Source organism: Microplitis demolitor, chromosome 3, assembly GCF_026212275.2.
Source record: "Microplitis demolitor isolate Queensland-Clemson2020A chromosome 3, iyMicDemo2.1a, whole genome shotgun sequence".
NCBI lineage: Eukaryota > Metazoa > Arthropoda > Insecta > Hymenoptera > Braconidae > Microplitis > Microplitis demolitor.
In genome coordinates this window covers 2929715-2951587 of record NC_068547.1, presented here as the reverse complement: position 1 = coordinate 2951587, position 21873 = coordinate 2929715, and the positions used below count along the sequence as shown (strand labels likewise).

General features: G+C 31.1%; 2 protein-coding genes across 12 annotated transcripts; both read left to right on the top strand.

Annotated features, from left to right (window-relative positions):
- Positions 1–155: 155 nt before the first annotated feature.
- LOC103576556 (ubiquitin-conjugating enzyme E2 H) lies at positions 156–5197 on the top strand. Its single transcript, XM_008556826.3, has 5 exons — positions 156–935; positions 1114–1371; positions 2231–2307; positions 2385–2552; positions 2665–5197. The coding sequence occupies exons 2-5, from the start codon at positions 1319–1321 to the stop codon at positions 2928–2930; spliced, it is 564 nt and encodes a 187-aa protein (XP_008555048.1). The 5' UTR covers positions 156–935; positions 1114–1318; the 3' UTR covers positions 2931–5197.
- Positions 5198–6202: 1005 nt separating this feature from the next.
- LOC103576554 (inositol 1,4,5-trisphosphate receptor) lies at positions 6203–21307 on the top strand. 11 transcript variants are annotated; one of them, XM_014441277.2, is made up of 22 exons: positions 6212–6475; positions 6560–6876; positions 6938–7104; positions 7820–7890; positions 7956–8158; positions 8245–8739; positions 8812–8950; positions 9037–9248; positions 9324–10733; positions 10804–10954; positions 11199–11538; positions 11604–11769; positions 11830–12849; positions 12919–13176; positions 14100–14177; positions 14420–14540; positions 14622–14764; positions 14839–15026; positions 15093–15204; positions 16020–18899; positions 18973–19134; positions 19498–21307. In XM_014441277.2, the coding sequence occupies exons 3-22, from the start codon at positions 7007–7009 to the stop codon at positions 19576–19578; spliced, it is 8328 nt and encodes a 2775-aa protein (XP_014296763.1). In that variant the 5' UTR covers positions 6212–6475; positions 6560–6876; positions 6938–7006; the 3' UTR covers positions 19579–21307. The 11 variants fall into 11 exon arrangements, with proteins under 11 accessions (XP_053593166.1, XP_014296763.1, XP_053593163.1 ...); XM_053737188.1 differs by having other exon boundaries at positions 6623–6876; positions 8245–8950; XM_053737187.1 differs by having other exon boundaries at positions 6941–7104; positions 8245–8950.
- Positions 21308–21873: the final 566 nt, after the last annotated feature.

Genomic DNA, 21873 nt, shown 5'->3' with positions numbered 1-21873 from the left:
TGCTAATAGACATTTATTGTACGTGCGTATCCATACATCAGCGCATGCGCAGTGCGCAGCATTTTCCGTTGAATTTATTTTGACCAATAAATAAAATCAAATACTTCTGGAAATATCTCGCGATTGGTTGTTACCCTCAGGTTGTTATGTGAAAGTATGTAAACTTATATTTATAGATATACATATATTATATATGGAGTTAGTGATATGGACATTGCGTTAGTAGACGGACGGACTAGTGTTGGGGCTTAGAACAAAGACAATAAAACTGTTGTAAGGGAGAACTGAGAAAAATAACGTCAAAGTTGACGCATCAGTTTTGTTAGTTTCGTTAGTGTCACGTGTGTGTTAACAAATTTATTTGACACAATAAATTGTATGAATAAAATAGTATTATAGTGACAGTCGGATGATGAAATATAAAAAAAGTGTTGTCATGCAAATCGCAGTTTTAGAATGACGAACATCTAACTGTTGAAGATTGTACGGATGTGTAAAGCAGTGCAGTGCAAATAATTACAATAAACCAACTAGCCAACCAACCAAGCTCACTATTATTTTATTATACGTAACACTATCGAGTGAAAGTGTCGATAAATTGTCAAGATAAATAATTTAATCATAGATATGGATAAATAAAGTTCATCAGATATTTGAAGAAAAAAACATAATTATCAACGACCGTTTTTTATTTGATTTATTTTTATATTTTATATTTTTGTTGTCTTTGCACTGTTTTGCGCATCTGTTTTACCCTCATCATCATCATCATCATCATCGTCGTCGTAGTATCTCCCACACACTTATAAAATACACAATACGACATTTGTCGTTTTAACTTCGAGGTCGGGGGCCTCACTCGTGTTATTTTATTATTTTTTTTTTATTATCTTTGTCACTTTGATGCGAAGATGAAAAAACATGGCTAATTTGAGGTAAATTAATAAATAACTCTAGCTTGAAGAAACGAAAATTTTTATTTTTGTTACTTGCAGTTATTTGTTTTTTTTTTATTTAATTAATTTATTAATTATTAATTATTCATTTACTATATAGTTACTACGTAAATACATATTAATTAACATGTTATATTATATTGTGTTTTATTGGTAGAAGGTGAAACACGTACAAGTACAAAATAATTGGTTATTGTTTTTTATCTTGACAAGACAAAAAAAGCCAATATATTTTGTCAAGGACCAACGAAAATAAATAAAACGGCTCTCTGATTTACATTGGACTTGAACATTCATTCAAGTTCAATAAAATATTTTATTAAATTATACGTTTGGAAGCTGCAATAAATAGATAAACAAAAATGTCGTCACCAAGTGCTGGAAAACGACGCATGGACACTGATGTTATAAAATTGTATCCTTTGTTAATTCAATAGTCAAATATTTTTTTTTTTATTATCGTTACATAATTTATTTTCATTGTTAAAAATTTTATTTACAAGTTAAATTTAAATTTTCATTGTGGGAATGACGGAAAACAGCTGCTCCTAACCAGCTGATTCCTCTATCTCTCCCGTTTACACATTTCAACTCTCTCTTTTTCTCTCCCTCCCCTCTTTCTCATCCTACTTTTCCCGACACTCGTTATTGTACTTTGTTTACACTCACCAGAATATACATGTCTACATATATAGTAGATTTGTACATGTATTTATTTATTAATTTTCATGTAAGCACAAATTATCAGCTTTAATTTTAAACAAATCCTTTTATCTATTTATTTTTTACCAAACCGTGAGAAAAATATAAACATTCGCTTGATAATCTAAGATCTTATCAATAACAATTAAGATTATTTTTAAACTGCTGTTTTTAAAAAATAATTTTTAGCATTACTCATTTTATTTTATTTATCGATGACTTCCTAAGACATTTTATTTTGTCTTTGTGTTATTTTTAATACATTTGCTTAGTCATTATTTTTTTACACTTGTAGATAAAGTTAACAAAGTTATAGATTTTGATGACCCTGAAGTAGACAACAATTTAAAATTTTTTTTTTCAACATCAATTAAAAAAAAGAAATTAAATATATTCACATGCAGAAAATTAAAAAAACTATAAGTGCATTTTTTTTTTAATATTTTTTTTTTGTCATTTTAAAATTCAATTAAAAAATTATTAGACCTCGGCTGATTTCAATGCCATAGATTCAATGTTCTACTAACGTTCACTATCAATTACGTAATTTTTTTCCTTAATATTATATTTAGGATTGAAAGTAAACATGAAGTAACAATTTTAGGTGGACTTAATGAATTTTCCGTTAAATTTTATGGCCCTCGGGGCAGTAAGTATTTAAATAATATTTCATAAAATATTACACAACTAATAAATCATATTAATGTTAATCTTATTATTTATCAGCACCTTATGAAGGTGGAATATGGAAAGTACGAGTACATTTACCTGAACACTATCCATTTAAATCACCATCTATTGGATTTATGAACAAAGTTTACCATCCAAATATTGATGAGGTATCGGGTACTGTGTGTCTTGATGTTATTAATCAGGCATGGACAGCTCTCTATGGTAAGCAGCGATATAATTTCATCAATAATGATTATTATTAATATTATTATTATTATTAATGTTTATTTTAAAGAATTAAATTGAGCTCTAATTATTTCAATTTAAATTACAGATTTATCGAACATCTTTGAGTCTTTCCTCCCTCAATTACTGACATATCCAAATCCAATAGATCCACTTAACGGCGACGCTGCCGCAATGTACCTACACAAACCCGATGAGTATAAAAAGAAAGTTGCTGATTACGTTAGGAAATATGCAACAGAAGAAGCGTTAAGAGATCAAGAGAATGCCGATAATGCAAATGGTGTATCGTCGGAAAGTGAATCTTCGATGAGTGATTTTAGTGAAAATGAAGCCCAAGATATGGAGTTGTAACTAGATGCTTTACCACTTGTTAATCTTCCAATTAAGATATCTTAAAAAAAATTAATTATAATAATAATTAAATTGATTTTTTATTTAAAAAGTTAATACAATACATGCAAATTTCTCGCCTGCGCGCGTGCACAATACACATTTTATTACACACTACTATATGCATGTGTATGTATATACAAAAAAAAATTTAATAGAAAAACTGGCTGCGCTCAAGTCTACGATTGTTGTTTGTGATTTGAAGCTGTTATAAATTTGCAATAATAATTATTCAGTTATAAAATTTTTATCACTTTCTTATGTCGATAATTACATTAGCAACGAGCTAACCGAATTAACGCGCTGCGATTAACGTTAATAAAAAAATCGATCAATTAATATTTTTTTTTTTTTCGTCAATCAAAATGATTTTTTTTAAAAATTAGCTTTTGTGCGAAATAACTTCTTGATCATATATATATATATATATATATATATATATATATATATATATATATATATATATAAATATATATATACATATATATATATTTAGTTCAATTTTTCATATATTTCATTAATGTGAATAAAATATTGTGTTACTACAAATAGTTAAAACAATGTCTCATTTAACATAAATAAATAACAAGTAGTACAAGTGATAACTCAAATTTACTTGTCAAGATCAAAGTACTAGATTTAATTGCTTAGACAATATTCAAAAATATTAAGCGTTAAAAAATGTTCTAAAATATATAAACATATATATATTTTTTTTTAATAAAAAAAAAATCTAACAAAATTTACACAGTATATAAATGATGATTATTACAAAAAAAACTGCGTCAACTAAATTTCCAGTATATGAAATCGAAATAAAAAATAAAATGAATAAAAAATATCTATCCCTTTCTGTTTAATGAGATAAATTATATCTTTCCATAGATTATTATATAAAATAATTAAAGATTATTATTTTAAAAAAATAATGATAACTAATCGTGTATGCGGGAAGATAAAATTACAAAATAATAACAAACATGCACCCCAATATTTAAGGCCATTCTCAGACAGTGCCCCCATTTTTTTAAAATTTTCAATGGCCTTCAACTCTCGTAAGCGTATCGAAATTCAATCAATTAATTTAAAAAAAATTAAAGCTGTTCAGTTATGCTGATACAGAATAAAAAAAAATACTTACAGTTGACATCAATTGGGAATTAAACGAAATTTGGATAATAAATTTCAGTAAAATCATGTCAATTTTATAATTTGAATTTTCAAATTTTGTGGGCTAAAATTTATTCAAAAAATTTCGTTTAATTCCTAATTGAGAACAACTGCAAGTAATTTTTTTTAAATTCTATATGTCATTGCATATTTTTAAAACGTGGGGGGCACTGTCAGAATGCCCTTAATTTATCACTTATTTGTTTACAAATCGAGCATCACTTATCGTACTACCAGCCAGCCGAATTATTTTTTTTCTTTAACGGTCGAATAAAAAAAATAATAACGGTACAAGTGTAATTGTTTGATAATTAAATTATCGAGTCAATAAGTGAAAAATAATAATATCTGTATAACTATATGTATCTTAATTAAGCTCTTAGGATATTTAAATTGGTTTAATAATTGGTGGAAGTTAATGACAAACAAATAAAAAGAATAAAAATTATATATATATATATATATATCTATATATATAAATAAATATATATCCTCTGATATGGATAATTTGCAAGTGTTCTTGTGTCACTAGACCTCACGAATTTTAACATTAACATTAATAAATTATAGGCAATACATATATATATATATTAAAAAAAATTATAATAATAATAAAAACCATTTATTATTTAAAATATTTTTATGTTAGTAATTTTTATATGATTAATCAGTAGAATTATATTTATTGAGATGATTAAAAAAGTAGATACTGAAATTTAAAGAACTACTTCATCATTGACAAATCAATTAAATTTCTTTTTCTTTTTTTTCTATAGATATTTTTTTTAAATATGATTTTTTTCAAAGTTTATTGAATTAATAATAGTGATATTGGATTTATAGAATGAAAAAATTATATAATAATTTAAACTGAGCAATTTAATGTATATTATAAATAGCAACGTGTGCCACAGCGTATCACTGCAATTTATATCACGCGCGAAATCATTAAAATATTTCGCCAAGGTACTTGACGTCATACATTACGTATTTTTATTACACTAATTTTCTTAAGCGGCATAAATTTCCGCCTATAAATACATCATTTACTATCTTAACTTTCTTTATTTTTATCTTTTATTATTATAATATGTATGAGAAAAATAATAATTATTTACTCATTAAAATTTTAAGGAGTGATTGTAAAATAAAATTTAAATTTAACGTTTCGATTAATAGTAAATAAATTTCAAATGATATTAAAAAATTAATTTTTTGGTACAATAAAATAACAACAATAAAAAAAAAGTAGTGTCTTGAAAACTTTTGTTTTTAAAATAACTATTTTATTTAAAATGTCTACAATCCTTTCCACTAATTGTTGAGCTAAATAAATAATATTTTAAAATTATTACATATTTTGTTTTTTTAAGTCGTGAATAAAAGTCATCTCATTTTACTTTAAATGAAATGTAATCTATCCTCTATTACATTCAAAGAAAATCCTTTTTTTTTTTTTAATTGCACTCAGACAATCCCAAGTAGTACAGAACAACTTTAAGATGTCTTTTAAAAGGATGAATTTTTTTTTGTCTCTAAGCCAAGTTTTCTTAAATAAATAAAACGTGCAGATGTTGGTCCTAGTCATAGAAAATTTATATTCATCTCTTTTTAAAAATCATTTCAATTAAAAAATCTTTTAGATGATAACTTGACAATTATTTGTAATTTACTTTTTGTCGTCACTTGTTAAGTCTTTTAGACAAACTTTTTTTTAGTGACATAAATTTCTAATTAATTCAAAATTTCAATATAAACGTCAAAGTTATAAATTTAAAATTTTGAAAACCACTGAAAATTTTAGAAGCGATTTTTTATACAAAATTCCAGGAAAAAAATTTTTTACGCTAAATTTAAATTTGAATAAAAAAAAATTTCCCGCCACTTTTTAATCGTCACTAATTACTTGATTGATACCGCGTAAATCAAATATCTCTACTATATCGATAAATAATTATTGAAAGAAGAAGCTTGTGGTTTATAGTGAAAAATATTGAATTGAATTTAAGTCGAGGGCGCCACACATTAATTAGAACATTCACTGTCGCATCTTACTTTGCTTGACAATTATTATTATTTTCCTCTCAGTATCCAGTGGGCTCTGTAACGGATAACTGGTGGGCACTGGTAAGTTCGCAGTGCAAGTTAACATTCGAATGTGATACATAAGAACATATATATACATATACATACATTTACATATTCATCAAAGTTTTACCGTATTATTATATACATACATTTGCATCTTTCCACGTCAAGGCTACTACATCTTCATTCTTATATTATTACATCTTACATCTGATATTTTTTTATCATATTACTGTTCAAGTCTTACGGTAACTTCAGTTAAAATTTTATCTTACAAATAAAATAAGTAAATTTAAAAGTTGAATTAAAAATTTATTATTTTTATTCTTTAGTGGAATGAATATTTACATACTGATGTCTAGTTGATGTACATTACAATATTATTATCATTACAGTAATCTTTTATGAGTAAATAAGGTTATTAATTGTTATCACGGATTTCATAAGTCAAGAAAATATATATAAATCTAAGCACATTTATTGCCATTTATAAATATATATACAAATATCATAAACGTTAATTTGTCGTTTAGTTTTATACTTGACCTCGCAAACTTATATTTATTATTATTTTTAAAATTACGGGCATGCGAGGATTTAAAAAAAAACGTCTTCAAGATTACGTTCTTTGATACTGAAATTTAAAAAAGTAAGTTTTTATTTTTTAATAAATTTATCAAGTATTTAATTTTTATTTGTTTTCGATTCAGCAGCAGCATAAATGAGGACTCAGTTGCATTTAAATTAAATTTATAACAAGTATTACTCAGTAAATAAAAATGGGTGAGATACTTGGATCCGCAAGTTTTTTGCATCTTGGTGACATTGTCAGTTTGTATGCTGAAGGAACAGTATCAGGATTTCTGTCAACATTGGGGTAAGATTTTAAATAATTCATTTTTTTATCTGATGTTGAAAGTAGCCGACATCTAATAATTTTATTGTTTTTAATTACCGAGTTAATTGTCATGATAAAATTTTTAAAAAAATATCCACAAGAAGAATTCTTGAAATTCTTCATATGGATTTTTTTTTTTTAATTATTGCCTGCAAGTATTTATTTTAAATAAATAAATTTAAAAAATTACTGCTACTTCCAGCATCATTTATTTAATTATTTAATTTTTTTAAAAACTCGTAGAGTAATTAAATATATAAATTATTAAGTAAATAATGAGTGTGAATTTAGCATTAAACTCATCCTCATATGAATAGAAAATCAATGAATATCTCAGGGTATACTTAACTTAGATTTATTTTTATACTCGGTGGTTTATGTGATAAAAATTAAATAGCTCATAGGGCAGATACGAATCGGTGCACATTGGGTTAATCAAGTGAAACGACGCACGTATGTCCGTACACAGAGTACAACTCAAGCAAATAGTTAAAGCTAATATAATAACAACGAGAGAGCGAGTTAAACGATTGGAAAAAAGGATAAATGATATACAGAGAGAGAGAGGTCTTTTTATAGAATTTATTCATCGGAGTTTTATTTGGTTTTCAAAATAAATACATCTATATAAAATCACTATTTACTATATTTTTTATTTTAGCTTTGCTGGATTTAGTTTATTTTTTATTTACAGATTAGTTGATGATCGGTGTGTCGTTTGTCCTGAGGCAGGAGATTTAGTTAATCCGCCAAAGAAATTCCGAGGTAATTTGTAAATAAAAATAATGAATTTATTATATTTAAATAAAATATATTTATTATTTAATTAGATTGCCTGTTTAAAATATGTCCTATGAATCGATATTCCGCTCAAAAGCAATTCTGGAAAGCGGCAAAGCAAAATGGAAGTTCTACAACGGATGCTGTTTTATTAAAAAGACTTCATCATGCCGCGGAAATCGAAAAAAAACAAAATGATACTGAGAATAAAAAACTATTAGGCTCAGTTGTGTCTTATGGCAACGTCGTCCAGGTCAGCAGTAAAAATATTTTCTTTCTGTTTATTAAATAAAATAATTTACGGATTATTTATGTATTTAAATTGGATAAATGTTACAGCTACTTCACCTCAAATCCAATAAATACCTGACTGTCAACAAACGGCTGCCAGCGCTTTTGGAAAAAAATGCGATGCGTGTTTACTTGGACGCTAATGGGAACGAGGGCTCCTGGTTTTACATAATGCCGTTTTACAAATTAAGAAGCGACGGTGACAGCGTTGTTGTAGGCGATAAAGTCATAATGGAGCCTGTTAATTCCGGGAGACAGGGTCTTCATGTAGCAGCAAACTACGAGCTTAGTGATAATCCAGGTTGCAAGGAAGTCAATGTCGTCAATTCATCTACCTCCTGGAAAGTCACGTTGTTTATGGAGCACAAAGAAAATCAGGAGGAGATACTCAAAGGTGGCGATGTCGTCAGGCTTTTTCACGCCGAGCAAGAGAAATTCTTGACCATGGATGAGTACAAGAAAAAACATCACGTTTTCCTGAGAACAACTGGAAGAACGAGTGCTACTGCAGCAACTAGTAGTAAAGCGCTCTGGGAAGTGGAGGTAAAACTCCTCGAAGATGATTATTTTACTAGAATTTTTACCCGGGCAATTATTCCAAATATATTTTCTCAGGTCGTGCAACATGATCCTTGTAGAGGCGGAGCCGGTCATTGGAATTCTTTATTTCGGTTTAAACATCTTGCTACAGGTCAATACTTGGCCGCTGAAATTGATATTGATGAGCCTTTGGATACATCTAAAATTAAACGGGGTAGGTACATGCTGTAAAATCAATAAATTATCATTTTAATGAGTATTCAATAATTTTATTTATTAATTAATTATTAACTATTGCAGATTTATCTGGAGCGGCATACAGACTAGTCTCCGTTCCCCATAGCAATGAAATTAGTTCACTATTTGAGCTGGACCCTACAACACTGACAAGAGCTGACAGTTTGGTACCGCAATCCTCATTTGTAAGATTACATCATATTTGCACAAATACTTGGGTGCATTCAACTAGTGTACCTATCGACAAAGACGACGAAAAGCCAGTAATGTCAAAGGTAAGTAAGTTTTCATCTCAAAAATAGAAAATATTAAAATATTGATTTGATGTTTAAAAAAAAAAAATACTTCAGGTAGGATGCGCTATAAATAAAGAGGACAAAGAGGCCTTCGCTTTAAGATCAGTATCTCCAGTAGAGGTTCGCGACCTTGATTTTGCGAACGACGCTTGCAAAGTCCTTGCATCAATTAGCGGTAAATTAGAACAGGGGACGATATCGCATAATGAAAGAAGAGCTGTCACGAGTTTACTCCAAGACATTGTTTACTTTATTGCCGGGTTGGAAAACGAACAGAATAAATCGGAAGCACTTGATTTGATTGTTACCAATGCTGTGAGAGACAGACAGAAATTATTAAGAGAGCAATATATACTCGGGCAATTATTTAAGATACTCCAGGCTCCATTCTTGGAGTCCAATGAAGGCGAAGGTCCGTTTCTGCGGATAGAGGAACTAAATGACCCGCGGCATGCGCCTTACAAATATATATTTCGTCTGTGCTATCGGATACTCCGATTGTCACAGCAAGATTATCGAAAGAACCAGGAGTACATCGCTAAGTTTTTCGCCTTCATGCAAAAGCAAATCGGGTATGATATTTTAGCTGAGGACACAATTACCGCACTATTGCACAATAACCGTAAGTTGCTGGAGAAACATATCACAGCTGCGGAAATAGAGACGTTTGTTGGACTAGTAAGAAAAAATATGAAAAATTGGGAGTCTAGATTTCTCGATTATCTGTCTGATTTATGCATATCTAATAAAAAAGCAATTGCGGTAACACAGGAATTAATTTGCAAGAGTGTTCTTAGTGATAAAAATAAAGATATTTTAATAGATACTAAAATGATTAAAACCCAAGTGGAGGTTGAGGAGAATATTGACGAAGAGCATGAAGATGAAAATGAAGATGAACAACAGAATGAGACGAGCGAAATTACCCAGATAACGATATTAGAAGAATTTGAAATAATGCTTATTTGGAATAATGGAAAACGCACAATGTCACTTAGCGAACTTTCAAGGGGCGCTAAAATAGGAAACCATGAGCATATTGCAATATTGGATTACTACAGACATCAATTAAATTTATTCAGCAATATGTGTCTGAACCGACAATACCTGGCTTTAAATAATCTATCGCCGCATTTAGATATTGATTTAATTTTAAAGTGCATGGAAGATGAAACGGTACCTTATGAACTACGTGCTTCCTTTTGTCGTCTCATGCTGCATTTGCATGTTGATCGAGACCCACAGGAACCCGTAACTCCCGTTAAATATGCCCGCCTGTGGTCGGAAATTTCATCTAAAATCAGCATCAATGATTACGACACAAATAAAATGCCAGATGAAAATAAAGAGGCTGTCAGAGCACGATTCAGCTCGACGATATTGTTTGTGGAGGATTATTTGTGCAATGTCGTCTCCAACGTTTGGTCTTTTGCTGATCATGAGCAGAATAAGCTGACATTTGAAGTAAGATTACTTTATTTTTAATTTTAATTATTAATCATATTAAAAACTATTATTATTTTTGTTTGTCCAGGTCGTTAAATTGGCGCGGGATTTGATATACTTTGGGTTCTACAGTTTTAGTGATTTATTGAGATTGACGAAGACTCTGCTCAATATACTCGATTGTGTATCCGATAAAGATTTCATCGATGGCAAAATATCGTCGGCTAGTGAAAGTGACAGTAAGTTGATATTTTAATTTATTAATTTTCTAAAAGGGGGGGAGGGAGCTGAGAGTATTTAAATATTTATCATTAGTATTATTAAAAATAAATCGATAAAAATTTGTTTAGCTGAATCATTGGATTCTAAAGATGAAGGTAATTTACTGATAGTAAAAAATTTTCCATGGACTCGAACTGAAAAAAAATTAATTTAATTGCAATGTTAATTATCGGTTAAGAGATTAATTGTTTTTTTTACTAGCTGAAGGTGGTGTATTGAAATGTATAGGAGACATGGGAGCAGTAATGACAAGTCTAGCTCTTGGACCGGCGGGTCAATCGATGTCCGGAAGCTCGTCACCCAGATCAAGCCCCGCGGCAAAAAAAGAATACCCGCTTGTGATGGACACAAAGCTAAAAATAATTGAAATATTGCAGTTTATTCTTGACGTACGGCTTGACTATCGGATATCATGTCTGCTGAGTATTTTCAAAAAGGAGTTTGACGAGAATGAAAAAATGTCAAGCGATGTAAATTTAGAACAGAAGGGAATTGATTTGGAAGCTATTGGTACGCAAGCAGAGGGAATATTTGGCAGCAGGTGAGTGAGGAATTATTAAAAAATACTAAATGATGCGGTAATTAATTGATTGTGGATAATTGTAGTGACGAATGCTTGGCATTAGACTTGGATGGACAGGGGGGACGAACATTCTTGAGAGTTCTGCTGCATTTAGCGATGCATGATTACCCTCCATTAGTCTCTGGAGCCCTTCACTTGCTATTCAGACATTTCAGTCAAAGACAAGAAGTTCTTCAAGCATTTAAACAAGTAAATAGTTTATGAGTTTAAACTTTTAATTGACGTTTTTAACTTTTGATATATTTTCAGGTTCAGTTGTTGGTTTCTGACAACGATGTTGAGTCTTATAAGCAAATTAAGGCTGATTTAGATGTTTTACGTCAGTCTGTTGAGAAATCCGAGCTCTGGGTTTATAAATCAAAGTCAATTGAAGAACACGGGGGTAAGAAAAAGAAGAATAATAATAAAGAAGATGAAGATGATGCCACGACACCGCGTAAAATGCCACCGAAGCTGACTCACTTGGATAAAAGAGGGTCGGCTATTGATCTGGACGTGGGGCCGCCTCTTCACGCAGATCAAGCTGAAGAGTATCGTAAAATTCAGCAGATATTAATAAGAATGAATAAACTATGCATCCAAACGTTTCCCGGGGGCATTGTCAAGCCTCGCAAACATGAGCAGCGGCTTTTACGCAACGTCGGTGTCCACACAATAGTTTTAGATCTTCTTCAAGTTCCTTATGATTGCAAAGAAGACACGCGTATGAATGAATTGATGCGATTGGCGCATGAATTCTTACAAAATTTCTGTCTCGGCAATCAACAGAATCAAGTTCTTCTTCACAAGCATCTTGACTTATTTTTAAATCCCGGTATACGGGAAGCTCAAACAGTCTGCAGTATTTTTCAAGACAACTCGACGCTCTGCAATGAAGTCAGTCCAAAAGTAATCCAACACTTTGTTCACTGCATTGAAACTCACGGGCGTCATGTCCAGTATTTAAAATTTCTCCAAACAGTCGTGAAAGCTGAGAATCAATTTATCCGAAAGTGCCAGGAGATGGTGATGCAGGAGCTCGTTCAAGCCGGAGAAGACGTTCTGGTGTTTTACAATGACCGCGCTTCTTTCAACTATTTTATCGAAATGATGAGGTCCGAGAGATATCGCATGGACGAAAGCAATCCACTAAAATATCACGTCGAACTAGTAAAGCTACTTGCTTGCTGTACAATGGGTAAAAATGTAAACACGGAAATAAAATGCCACAGTCTTCTTCCACTTGATGACATCGTCGCGATGGTGTCTCATCCCGACTGTCTTCCCGAAGTAAATAATTTTATTTTTAATTTTATTATTTTTTTCGCGGGATTCGTATTTAAAATTATTTATTCACAGGTCAAAGAAGCGTACATTAATTTTTTGAATCACTGCTACATCGATACCGAGGTTGAGATGAAAGAAATTTACACATCAAATCACATGTGGTCTCTATTCGAGCGCTCATTTATAGTTGATATGGGAATAGTAGGAACTGCAACCCATGACAGAAATCACGCGGACACAACACTAGAAAATTACGTACTGAATTGTCTGATGAATATCATCACGACTTTCTTCAGCAGTCCATTTTCAGATCAAAGTACCACCGTCCAGGTATATTATTTAGCTACTCTACACAAAAATATATCACCTTAAAAGTTATAAATACTTATTTAACACACAATAACGCAGTACATAAAAACTATGTTAATCGCTAGCGTATTGTAAATACACCGTGAATTATTATTTAAATGTACATAATATTGAGTTAAAACATATTAAAACGCTGTACACTATTCGCTTTGCATGCCAAATTATTATTGATAGGTTTTTACTTTATTTTTTTCGGCTGTTACACTGAAGAATAAAAATAAAAATAATTATCACTGGGCGTAGAGAAGACGGCCGAGAATTTTTAACATTAATATCAAGACTCGTGTAGTGATTTTTAAAAAATATAAAAGCACAATCATGTAAATAATTCATTTGTGAATTTGAAAAGAAACATAACAAATTTTATTATACGTACGGTAAGAGATCCAGTACTTGATTAGGGACCTAGTACCCAATCACTCATATATTTGTATATTTATATATACTAAATATTACTAGATATCACAGATCAGAATTTTTTTGATTTGAATCGAGTAATTTTTTCAAATTTTCAGTTACAAATAATTCCAAAATTAGAATGATTTTATTCAAACACAAATCATACACCCCTAGTATATAAATATATAAAGTGATCGAGTACTAGTTCTCTGATCAGATACTGGATCTCTGACTTTAGACGTAATTATTTATTATAAAAAAAAAAAAACTTTCAATGCTTTAACACGTGAATCGATGGGATGATTCTCAAAAAAACTGAAGTGTGCTTGATAATAGCGGCGACTGCTGCATGTTTTATGTGTTCTTGGCATGTATAAATTGGGTATTACAAACTATCAATATTATTTGACTCAACAACACTGACTCATTGGGTTTGATTGATTTTACTGGGTCTGTATGGTGTTGGGGTTTTGATTTACTAATAGAAACATCTGCACGAGGCGAGGCTCTTTTGGAATCTCAAGGAGTGTGACCATAATAACGACATTAATCCAATGGACTCTGTAAGTAATATAAGAGTCCAATTTAAGTTTTATTTTTATTTTTGCTAACAGCATGTTGCTAATATTTTATTTGGATAAACTCTTATTAATTTTAAATTACTAACATTTTTGGTATCATTAAAAAAAAAATCTAAGGGTAAAAAGTAAATTAAACGATATTAAAATTTAAAATCTGTTGTAATGGTAAATAGATGTGCAAGTTTTTTTTTTCGAGCTGTGAGTAAAAAAATATTTTTTGACAGACGAGGCAGCCGATTTTTGTGCAGTTACTGCACGCAGCATTCAAAGTGTCTCAGTGCGCTTGGTTGAATGCTGGTCAACGATTCAACGTTGAAAATTGTATAAGAACTTTATCAGAAGTTGGTAATTATCTTTAGTTCATTATGATTAATAATTTTAATTAATTTACTTTATTACTTGATTTTAAATTTAAAATATTTTCAGCCAAAGGAAGAGGTATCGCGATACCAACTGACTTGGAGGGTCAGGTAGCGAACATGTTCAACAAAGCAGCGATGCTTAGCAGACAGACCACCAAGTGGCTGCAGGCTGTCAAGCAGCCTAAAGTAGAGCGCAGTCAAAGCCAGGTAATGATTAAAAGAATTTTTATTTACTATGTATTTAGAGTTTCAAATGACAAAAATTTAATCACGGCAAATAGCTGATGCGGTTGGATCGGAGTATAATTGAAGGCCTTCAGGATATCGTATCTCTCCTGGAAGAACAATTGAAACCTTTAGTTCAATCGGAGCTCTCGCTATTAGTGGACATTCTTTACCGCCCGGAATTGCTGTTTCCGGCGGGTAGCGAAGCGAGAAAAAGATGTGAAAGCGGCGGCTTTATTCAAAGGTATTAAAATTAATTAATTTTCCTCTAATGTTATTATTTGATAAATTTAAAAATTAAATTTTCCAGGTTGATAAAGCATACTGAAAAACTGCTTGAAGAAAAAGAAGAAAAACTTTGCGTCAAAGTGTTGCGAACTCTCAGAGAAATGATGGCGATGGACCCGGAGTACGGTGAAAAGGTTAGCATGTAATTAGAGTTGATAATTAAATTTTTTGCACGGATTGCCGCTTGGGCTTACGTTAAATTTATAACTATCATGCGGCTACTGATAGCACATTAGCTAAAAAAGCGTTAAGTGAAAAGGGCCATAAATTAATTTTTTTAAACATGACAACATAAAAATAAATTCACACTTAGCCATAGGATTAATTATTGTTTTATTATTATTATCAGCTGAATATCATAATTGCATAACTAGAGAGTTTAAAAATTTTATTTAAATACAAGTACACGAGATTTATGTTGGTGAGTAATTGTGCGTAGAATAGAACTGTAGATTTAAGTATTTTCATGCTGCAAAGGAATATCTGGAGGTCTTGGAGCAAGTGCCCGATGCCAAGAAGGCTAACGAATTGTCTAATGAAACAGATTTAAACGAACAGTTTCTCGCGCAGCAAATGACACAGCAGCAGCGGGTAAAATTTAATTGCATAGATAAATTTTTGTAGAAAAATAAAAAAAAAACTATGTAATTAGATAAAAGGTATATATTAAGCCTGTTAATTATGTGGATCCCGTTTAATTGCTATTTATTCACTAGTTATGCATGATATAGTGCGCCGTCGGAGCTCTTTCATCTCTTGAGCTTTTTATTTTATATCATTAATATCATTTATTTTTTTATTATTATTTACCTTACGCAATTCGCTATCTCGTTATTTTATTTTACATCAGACTCCAGCTTCTTTTATTTATTTAAATTATTTTTTATAAACTTGATGTCGTAATTAAATTTTATAACTTTATACTTTACCGCTGTCTATTTTTCCACAGGGCGACGCGTTGAGAAGCAATCTGCTGATTCGCTATTTCGGGAAAGCGTTTATACAGAAGATGGAAAATGTCGACATAAATGCGTCGCTGACGTCCCCGATAACCCACGGTCCAGGTGCCAAGATATTGAGCCGCGCCGGCCGCACACTCCACGAGGTCCAGAGTCACTTGGACCGCGAGGGAGCATCTGATCTTGTAGTTGAATTAGTTATAAAAAGTGTCCACTCACCTAGTATATTTGTCGAGGCTGTTGAATTAGGAATAGCTCTTCTGGAAGGCGGCAACCCCATAATTCAGAAGAGTATTTATAATAAATTAATGGGGGACGATTTATCCCAGTCATTCTTCAAAGTATTTCATGACAAGATGAAAGACTCACAGCAGGAAATAAAATCAACTGTCAGCGTCAATACATCGGACATGGCAGTAAAAGCACACGAGGATAAAGATCAGAATAGAGAAGTTGAAAAAATATCAAAAAAACGCATGTCAGGCAAATCAAATGGAATAGTAATCACTGATGAAATAAGAGAAGAGTTAAATAATGCGGGTGTCAGCACAGTTCAGGCTTACGCGAATGTTCGTACGATTGCTTCTGGAGACGACGTATCAAATAATCTAGCTCTTGGTTTTTCACTGGAGGACATGCTGGCTGATAAGTTAGAACGTCATAGGAGTGGGATTAATGTCAATAATGAACACGAGGAGGGTCTGCTCAATGCCAAAGTATTAGTAATGCAGCCGATATTGAGATTTCTTCAATTGCTCTGTGAAAATCACAATCGCGATCTGCAAAATTTCCTACGTTACCAAAACAACAAAACGAATTACAATCTGGTATCAGAGACCCTGATGTTTCTGGATTGTATTTGTGGGTCAACAACTGGTGGACTTGGTTTGCTGGGTCTTTATATTAATGAGCACAATGTCGCGTTAATTAATCAAACTCTTGAAACTCTTACGGAATATTGCCAAGGTCCGTGTCACGATAATCAAAATTGTATAGCGACTCATGAATCAAATGGTTTAGATATAATAACTGCGTTAATATTAAATGATATTAATCCATTAGGTAAAACGAGAATGGATTTAATATTAGAGCTTAAGAATAATGCTAGTAAATTATTACTCGCGATAATGGAGAGTCGGGGTGATAGCGAAAATGCTGAAAGAATACTCTACAATATGAATCCAAAGCAACTGGTGGATGTTGCGTGTCGTGCTTTTCATCAAGATATCCTGGACGATGACAATGATCTTGACGACACGTCAAATAGCGGTGACGAGGGTGTTGCTCCTAAAGAAGTAGGACACAATATTTATATTCTCTGTCACCAATTAGCTCAACACAATAAAGAATTAGCATCAATGTTGCGTCCATCTGAATCCATTAACGCTGATGAAAAAATAAACAAAGCACTTCAGTACTACGTAACTCATACAGCGCAAATTGAAATTGTGAGACATGACAGAACACTTGAACAAATAGTATTTCCAATTCCAGAAATATGTGAATTAATAACAAACGATACTAAATTAAGAGTTCTACACACTGCCGAGAGAGATGACCAGGGTTCGAAAGTATCGGACTTTTTTGAACGAACCGAAGATATGTTCAATGAAATGAAGTGGCAAAAAAAACTACGTGGCCAGCCAATGCTTTTCTGGATGAGCAGCTACATGTCACTGTGGAGTAACATATTGTTCAATTGTGCGGTACTGATAAATCTTATCGTCGCGTTCTTCTATCCGTTTGTCGACGCAGTGCCCACACTTATAATTCCGCACTTGTCGAGTTTAATTTGGGCGGCGATGCTCGCGTCGGGGACTATCGTGGTCACGTTACCGCGAGAGTCGGGGATTAGAACTCTCGTTGCATCGACAATACTCAGATTAATATTTTCCATAGGTCCGGAGCCGACACTATGGCTGCTGGGATTTCTGACCATAGTACTGAAGATAGTCCACATGATCAGTATCATCGGCAATCAAGGCACGTTAACTAAAAGTCCCGAGCAAATAATAACAGACGTCGAACTTTGGTACCACACATCTTATCTGTTCTTCTGCTTACTTGGAATATTCATGCATCCGTTTTTCTACTCAGTACTACTCTTTGACGTAGTTTACCGTGAAGAAACACTTTTAAATGTGATACGATCAGTCACCAGAAACGGGAGATCCATTATTTTAACAGCCGTACTCGCGTTGATTCTCGTCTACATGTTTTCGATAATAGGTTTCATGTTTTTCAAGGACGATTTCCTTGTAAGCGTAGACGATGAGATCGTATCAGCTCGTACCACCGAGAGCAGCCCTATCGAAGCATGTGACGCAAAGGAATTTGAAAATTGTCAGTCTGGAGCCGATGGCATATCGAGTTACGCTAAAAAAGATAACGATAAACATAAACCCGCTGAAATAGTTAACGTTGGTGGTGAAATGAAAGAACGGGCATGCGACTCGCTGGTCATGTGTATCGTAACAACAATGAATCAGGGATTGAGAAATGGCGGGGGAATCGGTGATATATTACGCGCTCCTTCCAGCACTGAGCCATTATTTGTGGCACGTGTTGTTTATGATCTGCTATTCTTCTTCATCGTTATTATTATCGTGTTAAATCTTATTTTTGGTGTCATCATTGATACCTTCGCGGATCTCAGATCAGAAAAGCAACAGAAAGAATTAATTCTGAAGAACACCTGCTTTATTTGCGGTCTCAATCGATCTGCTTTTGATAATAAAACAGTTTCATTTGAAGAGCACATAAAACATGAACACAATATGTGGCATTATTTGTACTTTATTGTTCTTGTGAAGGTCAAAGATCCCACAGAATTTACGGGACCAGAATCTTACGTCTATGCCATGGTCAAGGTACTTATATAATAACCATTATTATTATAAAATAAATTATGATCCACTTGATTATAAATATGAATTTATGTAGGACCGTAATCTTGAATGGTTTCCGCGATTGAGAGCAAAGTCACTTGCAGCCGATGAAGGTGAAGGTGAACAAGTCGAACTACGTAGTTTACAATCTCAGCTCGAGTCAACTCAGCAGCTTGTTAAATGTCTGTCTCAGCAACTTACTGAGCTTCGTGATCAGGTAATTTATTGTTATCATCTTTATCAATCGATTTAAAAAAATATAACGCGCGATGAATACGCGGGAATCATAAGGGCGCGTAAAAAAATTCAAAATCTTTATTTTTAAACTTCAAAATAAAATCTTCAAGACGCAAAAAATAAAATTCAAATTTTTTGTTACTTTTGATTTAAAAAATTAAATTTTTTTCACGCCCTTACATTTTACCCTTATGAAGTCTGGGATAATGAGACCTATAGCGGGACATTTAAAAATTATTTACTATATATTATATACTGCTGACTAAACTGTCCCACGATTAGTCTCATTACCTCATAGTGTGATAAAGTGATTGATTATTTTTGTTTATTTTTAAAAAAATAGATGACGGAACAACGTAAGCAAAAGCAGCGATTAGGTCTTTTAAATTCAGCATCAGCGTACATCCATGGCGCCCCTCCTTAAACTAACAACAGTGCAATCGCATTCATTTTAGAATATTTTTTATTTACAATCTTATAGAAATAAATATATATATATATATACATAAATGTATTTAAAATGAATATCCTGGAGATATTTTTTATAGGAGCCGGTGCGCGCGTAATAATTCAAAACTAATAATAATAAATAATTAACAAAGTAAAAAATCTAGATCAATATTACGCCTGCTGGCTAATTATTTAATTATCGTATTTCAATTGAAGTTTCATATCACCCGTAATAATTATAGATACCACATATGAATAATTAATTACGCATTCAGTGTACGTTGACGTTAAATCTTATCATTAATTATAGTTACGTATGAAAAAAATGAAGTCAGTAAGCAGATAATAATAATGCATTTTATTTTTTAAATAAATCTATATATTAGTTCTCTTCTATTTCATAAAGTAAAAAAAAATCCTTTGGCATTTATACAGTACCTCTTAATAATTGCACATTCTAATAAGTAATACATTCTATGCAATAATTTTATTTAGTATAATAATAATTAATTAATTGAAGAAAATAAAATTATTAAAAAAATATTTGAGTAATTTTTAGAATTAATAATTGATAATCATATCGGGAAAATCAGTTGCCTACATTGTTTTCGCTGAATAAATTAAATGCCTACAGTATTTTTTCGTAGATTATGAATGTTTACTACACAATTTCTTACTGTTGCCTACTAACATTTTTTTTCTTCGGTTATATTGTCTACATAAATGTAAAATGTCGCCCGGTCTGTAATAAGATACTGAGTTGAATGTCATAGTCGATGGAGAATGACCTGATCAGGTCACTAATTTCTAATAGAAAACTCGGTCGTTTTCCAGTTACTATCTCTATCAGAGTTCCCATAGAATCTACTCAAATGAATACAAATCCGCATAGAAACCAATACGTCTATTGGATCCCATGTGGTTTTCGACTCATTTGAGGAGAACCTATGGGAGCTTTTGGATAGGGATTGTGAAGACTATGATTCTGACATTTTCCAGATCAACTGTTTTTTTGTTATCAAGTGATCGGTCTTGAACGTTGATCATTTCTCTTCAACGAGTACTTGATTTTCTCAGCAAATACTTCTTTGATTTGGGTACACAGTCAAACAGTAATCAATTGAACATCATAAATTATTTTTAAGAAGGCAATAAAACCGTGGGAAAAAAAATTTAGTAGGCAACATAGTAAGAAATTGAGTAGTGAGCATTTATAATCTGTGAAGAAATATTGCAGGCATGTAATACGTTCAGCAAAAAAAATGCAGGCAATTGATGCCTTTTATCATATCGTTAAATATTTATATAAATTTTGTGCATCGTACAAACAAGTTGTTAAAAAATTTTTTGTCAATTTTTTATTGTTTTTAAATAATTATCAACTATTAACTTATACACAAGTAATGTATATTAGGATATATTTATATATTTTATTAATTCGATTTATTATCAATCGCCTGAAAGTCAAAATATTAAATTGTTACAAAGTCGAAAAATTGTGGTAAGCGAGGCTGTGAGAATCCGTTGCATTGTCATTTAAGAAAAAAAAAAAAAACTTATATTTGTATAACTTTGTTTCTCTTTTTTTAAATCAGTTTATATTTTTTTTATTCATTAATTCTAAATTATGAATCTCGTGCCAAATATTTCTGTAACTAATTAGTAATTCCTTTTTTTTTATTAATCATAATTGCGGTACTTGAGTAAACAGTACATGTATATTTTTATACTTAGTTATTATTATTATTATAATTATTAATTTTTTTTTTTTTTCATTTCTAATTTGTGAAAAAATATTTAACATGTAATCTGTTAATTATGTTAATAAAAAAATGAAATTTTATTACAAATGTCAATATAATTTATTAATAATAATTAAATTACGTTTATTAAATATGATAATTATTCCATTAAAACACACACTTTTGTTATTTTTATTTCGACTTAATGATTGTTACAAAATTTATTAAATAAAACAATCAATAAATACAAGTCTTTTTAATAACTTATGATAATATTTTTAAACTATTGTAATCGGACGTATTATAAATTTAACTGTAATTGGATTTAATTCGTTGAAAATATAAACTATCAACTAAATTTACTAATAATTACAATTATAATTTAAATATAAAATTTTTTAAAATTTGAGCCTCTGCAGTTAAGTTTTGTTTAAAATTTTTTTTTATATGATTTTCAGAGAAGAAATTTAATACGGTACTTTTTCAAAGATTTTCCTTTAATTTTTATTTATTTCTCTAAATAAGTA